General features: G+C 55.4%; 1 protein-coding gene across 1 annotated transcript; it reads right to left on the bottom strand.

The window, feature by feature from the left end:
• Nucleotides 1-2,091: 2,091 nt before the first annotated feature.
• On the bottom strand, nt 2,092-8,581 carry CCN5 (cellular communication network factor 5). Its single transcript, XM_054274648.1, has 5 exons — nt 8,466-8,581; nt 5,939-6,155; nt 5,039-5,293; nt 4,281-4,474; nt 2,092-3,802 (listed from the first exon to the last, which is right to left on the bottom strand). The coding sequence occupies exons 1-5, from the start codon at nt 8,523-8,525 to the stop codon at nt 3,779-3,781; spliced, it is 750 nt and encodes a 249-aa protein (XP_054130623.1). The 5' UTR covers nt 8,526-8,581; the 3' UTR covers nt 2,092-3,778.
• Between the last annotated feature and the right edge of the window lie 937 nt (nt 8,582-9,518).

Raw genomic sequence — 9,518 nt, 5'->3', positions numbered from 1 at the left:
GAGGAGGAGGAGGGAGGCTGAGTCCAGCCCAGCCATCCCGACCCGCGTCCATCCCTCCCCGGGAGCGGCCGAGCATCTCCTCTGGACCACGCTCGGGGACACGGTGGGCAGGCCCAAGAGGCAGAAGGGATGGGGGTTAGCTGAGTGTTGAAGGTACCAGCGTGTTTGTTGACTTCAGAAAGCGCTTGCTGGAGCAGATAAGCGGTGGGAAACGTGTGTTATTTCCTGCCGGTGCAGTAAAATCTCATCGTTATGGGTGTGCCGCCGAAAAGGTGAAGTGTGGAACTGTTTCCTTGTGGTGAAGATACGGCTTTGCTGCGGCTTGCAGATGCTCTGGTGGGTGTGTGCCGCTGGAGTGACAGCAGCAGGGGGGTCCTTGGGGGTGCACCCCTCAGGGAAGTGACCCCGTCCTGCCCTGCTCCTGCCCCCTTTGTGTGCTTCAGCTGCTCCTGCAGCCTGGGCTCGGGGTGGCACTTGCAGAGCAACTTCATGGAGCTGTGGAAGAGCAGCAAGACGAGAAGAACAGGAACTTCCCCAGAGCATCAACCTTTGGGGAAACTGAGGCAGAGACAGCAGCTGGCTGGGAGGGCTTCTGTGATCGTGGGAAGGGTCATGAGCTGCTCTCAGCAATGAGGGCAAAGCTTTCCCTGTCCCGAGAATGAAAGCTTGGAGTCGGTGCCTCCTGCTGTGGGAAGAGAGGAGCAGGGCAGGGCATGGGGAACTCTGTCCATGGGGAGAGCCCCAAACATCCTGCATGAGGATGCTCCCCTCTGGCTCCTGGCTCTGGCAGGCAGCAGCAGTGCTGATGTCAGGATGAGAACACAGGGCCAAGACAGCTCCGGCAAACACACAACCTGAATCATGTGTTTCCAGGAAAAATAAAAAACCCATTTGATCTACTTGATTTTTTTTTCAGTTGAGCGCTGCATTCCTGTGCTCAGTTTCTGAAAATGTTTCACTGTAACAAGGGGCTCATCCAGCCCTCTCTCACCCAACTCTATGCATTTAAAAATCATCAATCATGAGAAAGGCTTGGAACAGAAATTCTGATGCATGTTGTTTACTCATCCAGCAGGACAGTTTTCCTTCAGCTGCTGCGTGTGCTTGCACAGAAATGAGCTGTGCTCTGCTGCTCATCACTGGCTCATGAGTGTGGTTGGCACATCCCAGGCTCTATGCAGATGTGGCTTTGTGCCTTGAGGACAGAAGTGAATTTTCTTTCAGTTTGGGGATTTTTATCTTTACACATCACATGTGGATGGGGTGGAATATTCCTCTGTTGCCCCACACAAGCAGGCAAAGCCAGGACCCTGCGTCAGAGCCTCAAATAACCACGTTTCCAGGGTAGCAGGGCTTTAGAGAGAAATATTGTGAGACTAGCAATCAAACTGCAAGAGCTGATTTCCGTGTATTCATAGGGAAAAATAACTCTGATTTATTTGGAATCATTAATTCATTATTTAGATGCTTAGTGAATCAGAGAGACATTCTGCAGGGAAAAAAAAAAAGATAATTATAGCAGAGGTGTGTTGAGTCATTTGTTTGAGATGAGAGTTGCAGGTTGCTGCCTAAAAAGTGACCTTCTGATTTTTCCCATCACCCAGAGGTGGCTAGGCAGGATCTGGGAGTGTGTGACAGCCCTGGCAGCTCACCCAGCCTTGGTGGCCGAGTCCCAACATGCTTGAACAAGAACTGGCTTAGAACCAGGATTTTCAGTACCCACAATGTGTTTTATCCATGTCAGTCGAGGAATGTGGTAGTTTTGAAGTCTACATGAGCTCTGGGTCACCACTTGTTTGGCATGGCCACCAGAGAACTGAAAAAGCCAACCCAAGCTGTTTGTTCTGCAATTTGCTGCCTGCTGGAGATTCACCATGTGCCCCACATCAAACAGAATTAATGATTTGTATTCAGGCTGAGCACCAGATGATTGCAGTAAATAATTCTCTTTGTAGGCAATGTATTACTGCAAGAGCAGTGAGGTTTCTTTTTTTCTTTCTCTTTTTTTTTTTTACCCCCATGAGGTGGCTGAGCCGCATCCTTTACTTTCATTTTCTTTTCAGTTCTTGCAGGGCCTGAGGGAATGAATGAATGAGCTGCCTTGGGCCTGCTGCATTTCTGCTGCTGCAGGGGAGGCTTTTCCTTGGGCTGGAGACAGGAGCTTCCCCTGCCATTCAGGCTCTGGTCCCTTCACCCCCAGACCTGCCCTGCTCAGGAGCACAGTGAGCTGGGGATGGTGCTGCACCACGCTGGGGAAATCCCAGCCCAGGGGAATGGAGGAAGTGTGGGCCTGGCAGTAGGAGGGATGACCTACAGGGGAGTTTTGGCACTGATTTTTGGGAGCTAAGAGGCTGTTCTGTGGCTGCAGACACAGCAGCAGTGCCATGCCCTGCCCTGCTCTCCTGCACATCCCAGCACTGGAGACCTGGGCACTGCTATGGCCAGGGCTGTGCCATCAGCAGAGCTTATGGCTGGGTTAGAGTGAAGGATTTAAACCAAAATGTAATAAATTGTAATATTGTGTTCAGTGCTTTGATTCACATTTTTTCTTTTTCCTTCCCTTACTCTAAGCAGCCTGAACTGAGGTGCCTCCAAACTGCCCCACCCTGTGCCAGGACTTTCCTGCGCCCACCGAGCTGGCCCTGAGCAGCAGGGCTGGGCTCGCCCTGCACACACAAGCTCCACTCCTGGATGAGCACATCTTTATTTTTAGTTCCAGAAATACCCATCTAAGAAGTCCATCTCTCACCTGGACGCGTCACCCAAACCGCGGCTCCTTCCAGCCGCGCGTTCCCTCTGCACATCTGTGCGAGGCCGTTAGAGGGCATTTGGGTTTCACTTTCCATCACCCAGAAGCACTTCTCCCTGGGACAAAGTACAGCCAGAGCAGCCGAGCAGCTCTCCTGCGCCGACTCCTGCATGGCTGGAGCAGCTCCAGCCCGTCGGGAGACGGCCCCGACTCATCTTTGCGATTTGTTTTCCCTTTTCCCTGCTTCTCCCTTGGCCCCGGCTCGCGGGGAATGTGCTTGGATGGCAGGCGGGTCTGTCTGCTGCTGTCTGAGCTCCTGCCTTGCCGAAGCCCTGCCAAACCACCAGAGGAGGAGGCCAGGCAGAGCGGGAAGGCTCGTGTTTATTCTGGAGGGATGAGGGGAAGGTGAGTTAGAGCTGCCATCAGCAGGACCCTGCCCATACCCGGGAAGGCAGGGTGGGTTCCGTGGGCTGGCTGAGCTCCTGCATGGCTGAGCAGCTCAGCCTGGTGTGGCAGTGACTTGTGGGGTCACAGGGAGCTCGATGACCTGCTCCCTCCCTGGGGGGCCAGGGCATGAGGGTTCCCTGCAGGGATTTTGGCTTCCAGGTGCTGGAGAAGGTCTCTCCTGAAGTCCCTGCAAAGCAGAGCTGCGTGATGTGGCAGAGAAGCAGCATCATCTCTTCAGAAGCCTCACTGCTCCAGGAAAAGACCAATTCCTGGTTTCTTGGGTGGGTTTATGCTTGGAGCAGGATTTCCCCATTTCCCATTTCATTCAGCCTAAGGAACTCGGAATGCTGCCCAGTACCCCTGCCTGGGGCAGTGGGGTGTGCAGAGGAGGCAGGTGATGGGTGACACGGGGATCTTGTTCTCTGTTTCCAGGCCTCCCTTGCAGCCAAAGTCCATCATTTCCTCTCTGTTTTCCCAGTGGAAACACCCTCCATCTTCACCATAACCACAGTGCCATGGGTTTGTGCCAGACTCTTTGCAGGATGAGGTGTTGGCTCCAGGGTGAATCCAGGGTGGGCACAGCTACAAACGACCTCCTCTTGCCCTCTGGAAAGGCAGAATGGAGATCAGTGGGGAGATGGGGAGGGCTGGTGGTGTGTCCCCTGCATGTAGCATGGCAGTGCAGGGGGAAAGAAGTGGGCAGAAAGTGCCACCTGCACACCAGAAAGGCAGATTAGCACTGTGTCCACACTGGGGTTGTGCCAGGCTAATAAAGGGTGGCAGAAGCACCTCCCATGTGTGCCCAGGGAGCCAGGCAGGAGCTGCAAATCCATCTCTGGCCATAGGGGCAGAGCTCACCTGAGTGGCATCCACAGTGCTCCTGGATTCAGACATCCAGAGACCCCAACATTCTGTCAGCACCTCCATCGGCTGTCTCAGGAGAGGGCTCGTGTGTCCTGAGACACGGTCAGCTCGTGGCTGAGGAGGGCTGATGGGGGCCCACAGGTCAGAAGCGCTGTTGGCCCTTCCCTTTGTCATCACCCGTGTGTCCCCCCCGGAGGAGCAGCCCCCCAGCCCCACTCACCGCGGGCAGCGCTGCGGGCAGGGCCGGGCAGGGCCCGGCCGAGCAGAGGCGCCGCTGGGTCTCCAGGCGGCACAGGCGGTTCTGGTTGGACACGCGGCTGGCAAAGCCCAGCCCGCAGGTGGCCGAGCAGGGGCTCCACTCCGTGCCCCACGGCGGGCAGGGGTACCGCAGCAGCGGGGACACCGCCCCGGGGGCTGCAACACACGACACGGGGGAAAGGGGGGTTGGAGGCAGGAGCTGTGCACGCTGTGGTGCTGCAGGTAAAGAGACCTGGGAGGCCCTGCTGGTGTTTCACAGCCTGGGGTGAAGGGGCCATCCCCAGAGATTTCCGTGGGCATCCCTGTCGCAGACATGTTTTATGAAAAATCATTTCCTGAGGACTTTTCCTTCTGAGAATCTGAGAGGCCTCAGGAACAAAATGTAAACAATGATTATCTGCTGCTGTGGAATGCAGCAGGTGGATCTGTGATTGGCCCATGTTGGATGTTTCTAATTAATGGCCAATCACAGCCCAGCTGGCTCGGACACAGAGCCGAGCCACAAACCTTTGTTATCATTCTTTCTAATTCTATTCTTAGCTAGCCTTCTGATGAAATCTTTTCTTCTATTCTTTTAGTATAGTTTTAATGTAATATATATCATAAAATAATAAACCAAGCCTTCTGAAACATGGAGTCAGATCCTTGTCTCTTCCCTCGACCAAAAACCCCTGTGAACACCGTCACACATCCCCTCCTTGGCGCTGCCCTGCATCTCACCTGCCCTGGCATCGCGGGGCAGGGGCTGCTCCCGGGCACCTTGGCAGATCCACTCGGGGCAGCATTTCCCTGGGATCTCCACGCGCCGGGGGAAGGGGCAGTCGGGGCTGGGCAGCCGCACATCCTCCTGGCACAGCGGGATACAGGTGAAGCCCCCGTCCAGGCAGTGGCACTGGATCTTGCAGCTGGGCTGGAAAACCTCCCCGTCTCGGTAGAGCCGGCCGTTCACCTCGCAGCCCTCCTCATCGTCCTCAACTGCAAGAGACAGCCGGGGTGCCGGTGAGGGACAGAGGGGCAGAGGGGCAGAGGGACAGAGGGACAGAGGGGCAGAGAGATGGGGATGGCAGGGGCACTGTTGGAGGTAACTGTGGGCCTGGACAAAGGGATTGAAGTGGGGAACCACAGAATGACCGAGTGGCGTGCAGGGCAGACATGGGTGTGCAGCAGCATGTTCATCACTCAGTCCCCTCCCTTTCCCTGCCTTCTCTCCCCATCTCTCTGTTTCTTCAAAGCTTCAGCTCACAAGCTGTGAGAACCCCCCTGCCCTTTGGCTCTGACCCTGCCTTCAGGATTTCCAGGCTGGGAAAAGTTTCTCTGAGATTCCTCTGCAGGACCCCCAGGCTCCAGCCTTGGCATCCCTGGGACCCCCCTGTCCATTGTCACTGAAACCACCCTGAATTCTCAGCCAGAAAGCAGCACAAGAGCTGGCAGGAGATGGGGCACAGCGCCACGGCCAAGCTGCATGCACCATCCTCAGGAAAGCTGCTCTCCTGGCCTCACCCCCTCCCCTGGTGGTGCTGCGGGGTGTCTGTAGCCATGTGAGGCCATGGCTGGAGGGGGGCTCTGTGCTGGGCTGGACTGTGGGGGTACCCCCGGGGAAAGGGGACACCCTGTGCTCACAGTTGCAGGTGCCTGCTGTCCCCGCAGGTGCTGAGCTGTAGTCACAGACGAGGCCCTGGCTCTGGTCACAGACGTGCAGGAAGTCGCAGGGCTCTCCCAGGCGCCGGGCACAGACCTTGCAGCAGCCACAGCCATCCAGGACCAGCGGGGAGCCTCGGGGACAGCGCGGTGGCACCCAGGGACAGTAGCAGGGCCGCCGGCACAGCTGGGCACAAACCTGTGGGGGCAAAGCTGAATCCATAACGGGTGGTTTTGGGCTGGCAGCTGCTTTGTCACTGGGACAGCCAGGTAACTTTGTCTCAACCATGGGGACATATTTTTGGTGAAGGGAGGCCCCAAATCTATGGGAATATCTTAAAGCATCCTGGAAAGCTACAAAGCTACTGTCCCCTTTGAAGGGCACCTATGGAAAACCATGGAGAATCAAGGATGCTCAGAGGCTCAGCACTCAAAGATGGGGGCTTTAGTGTGCCACTGCTCTGAACACACAGGAGAATGGAGTTACAAGGTGAACAACCCAGGCAGTGGTGGTTATTTAGTGAGGTCAGCAGCCCCAAACAGCCCTGTGGGAGAGAGGAAGGGAGGGAGGTAAAGCAGCCCACCCCCATGCCTGCTCCCAAGGCAGCATGCTGTGCCCAGCCCAGGAGAGGTGGCTTTGCAGGGACTGAATTCACATGGGGAGTGCACAGCACCTCACTCCTTACAATGTCAAGAGCTCTCATTTATGCAAAGAAAGAGGATATGGCATCAGCAGTGGGGATCTGAAGCCAGGCAGAGCTCACTGCAATCCTCACTGGTCCAGCTGCATCCTCTGCTCGTCCCTGGCTGCAGCATTCTCACCTGGCCTGGCCCACTGGGCAAGGAGCCCAGAGACAGGCACGTTTCAAGGACTGGGAGCTGTTTTCCCTCGTGCCTAGACTGAGCAATCCCTTTGGCAGGGCTGTGCACTGCAGTCCTCTGCCTGCTCAGCCAATTGTCTGCCAGAGAGGTGCCCACAGGAGTTCACCTGGGCAGGTGGATTTTATACCCTTGGCTCATCCTGCTTGCACAATCACCCTGGCCCCACCAGCTCTTTTAGGCAGCTCTTGGGCTCCCATCACATCACATGTGACAGAGCTATTGCATACAGAGCCTGAAGCCATGAGAGCTGGCTCTGCAGTTTGGGAGTGAATCCTCTGCCAGTGAATCTGCAGTTTGGGAGTGAATTCTTCACCAGTGCTGGCCTGACAGTGCTGAGAGCCCCCTGGCAGCCCTGCTGCTCAGCACCATGCACATGCTGAGGGCAGCACAGCAAACCTGCAACCAAAACATTCATCCCTGCCCTGGTCTAGGTACTGGTGTGACTGTTGAGTCTCCCAGGAGAGCGATGGGCTCAGCCAGACCATGTAGGTTTTAGATACCACTTTTCTTTTTCTTTCAGTTTCTCCCAGGGGCAACAGCTCTGACATGATGAGTCAGACAGAGAGGGTGGCTCCTGCTGCTCTATCTGTTCCCCATTTGCAGCAGTTCAGATGCTTTTCCTGGGGCTGCAGGAGTGTCAGTGCCAATAAATGGAGTTAAAATATGGATTGGGATGGGGTAATCTGGGTCTTGTCCTAGTTCTGCTAGTGAGCAGCATTATTAATGTGGCAGGGACTGTGGGACCAGCTGTAGTGGCCAGGTTTGGGCTGGCAGCACAATGGCCTTTGGTGATTCTCCAGACACTCGTGAGCACCTGGGGCAGGAATCACTGCTCTGTTACAGCTTGCCAAGGGCATTTTTCATCTTTCAGGAGGTTGTTATTACAAATCAATATTTTAGATAGATTAGCCAAGCCATAAATCTATTTCTCCCTGCTCCTTGTAATTTACTTGTCTTTAGATGACAATGTGGCTTCTGTCAGAGATCTGAACTCTGGGAAAAGAGTCAAATAGGCACGACATGGCCACAACATCCCTGTCCGGGGATTCAGGCAGCAATTAGAAATTGGAGCTGAGATGCCCCACATTTTTCAACATTCCTGTTCTCTGCACAGGCAAATATTTTCACACAGAGTCCAAGAGGAAAAAAAAATAAAATTAATAAAACCTCTACAACAACTCAAATCCCATTGGAGGCACTGGCTTGGCGTGAGCATTCCGAGAAGTGGGGAGAGCTGAGCAATGCCAGGGCTGGTGCTCGTGGCTTGGCCCCTGCCTCGGGAGCCTGGGCGGGGATGGAGGAGCCCGGAGGAGGCCGGAGGAGCCCGGAGGAGCCCGGAGGAGCCGCTGCCGCCCCGCTGCTGCTCGCTGCCTGCCGGGGATCGAGCGCAGAGAGCGGCGGGGGCGCGCAGCGCATTGCCGGCATTCCTGTGCGCTCCGGGCGAGCCTCGGGCCCAGGAACGCTCGGAGCCCGCTGCTTCATCCCAAACTCCTCTCCGAGCACAGCTCTGCCCCCTGCATCAGCACAGCCCGGCTGCCGGGCTCAGAGCTGGTGACACCCCATCCCTCCTGCAGCCCTGTCCGGGTGCCCCTCGGCTGAAGCTGCCCCGGTGCCCCGTGTGCCTTACCTTGGAGAGGATGCAGAGCAGGGAGAGGAACAGGAGCTGCTTCTCCAGCTGGAGGCTCATGCTGCTCTCCCCGTGCCACTTCAGCACATCACCCCCCAGGCAGTTTGGAGGCAGGGTTCGCAGGTTTTTAAAGCCCAGAGTAGGTCCTGCTGGTGTTTATACTCTCCCTGCTCTGATGTCACTCACAGGCTCCAATATAAACATGAGTAGGTTTGGACAGGCCTCAAGATTTTCTTTTTTTTTTTTTCTTTTTTTTTTTTTTTTTTTTATTTCCAGCCCACATTCCAGCTGCCATTTCCACTCTTCTCAAGGTGAGAATATGCTGTCCACAGGGATGAGGAGTGAAGGGAAGGGATGCTGTGCTGTCCCTGGGGAGCAGGCTGGGCAACCAGGCTGCTGGGGTGATCCAGCTCCCTTCCCCTAGCCTGGCAGGGAATCTTCATGCCCTGTCCTACTGATCAAAGTCTGGCCAGGCAGAGCTGGCACCTTCCCCCTGGGATTTGAAGGGGTTGGCAGGGCTGTCCCTGCTGCTGCTGTGGGACAGTGCTGTGACCAGGCAGCAACAGGACATCCACCCCTGTATTTAATGCATGGCAGGCTGTGGAAGAGGGGTCACCCAAAGGAGCTGGAAATGGATTTGCTGTGGTGATGCTGCCACATCATCCCCACCCTGAGAGGGACTGTGGCCACTGGGGAGGCTGTGGGGTGGGGTGGGGTGGTTGGATGCACATCGTGTTGCATTGCAACAGGTACATTGTTGCATGTACCTGTTGCAGAGAAGGCTGCAGTCTGACCCTGCTGATTTCAATCCCTGTAAATGCAAATTCAGCCCCTGAAGTATTATGATCATCTTAATCAAATGTGACAATTATAAATCCAAGTTTGGGGAGGAAAAGCAGGTGCTCAGCCATTGCCTCCCAAGGCTTTCTCATTCTGCCCTGTGCAAGCTTTTCTCTTGTCCCCTGTGACTGAGGATGTGAGGCTGGCTCTTAGGAAAGACAAACCTTAGCACCCCAAGACCTACACTAGACAGAGCCACTTCCCCATATTCCC

Source organism: Melozone crissalis, unplaced genomic scaffold (assembly GCF_028551555.1).
Source record: "Melozone crissalis strain CALT ecotype California unplaced genomic scaffold, PUWL_Pcris_2 ptg000017l_1, whole genome shotgun sequence".
Lineage (NCBI taxonomy): Eukaryota > Metazoa > Chordata > Aves > Passeriformes > Passerellidae > Melozone > Melozone crissalis.
Note: the sequence above shows the minus strand (reverse complement) of the source record. Positions and strands in the feature narration are given on the sequence as shown.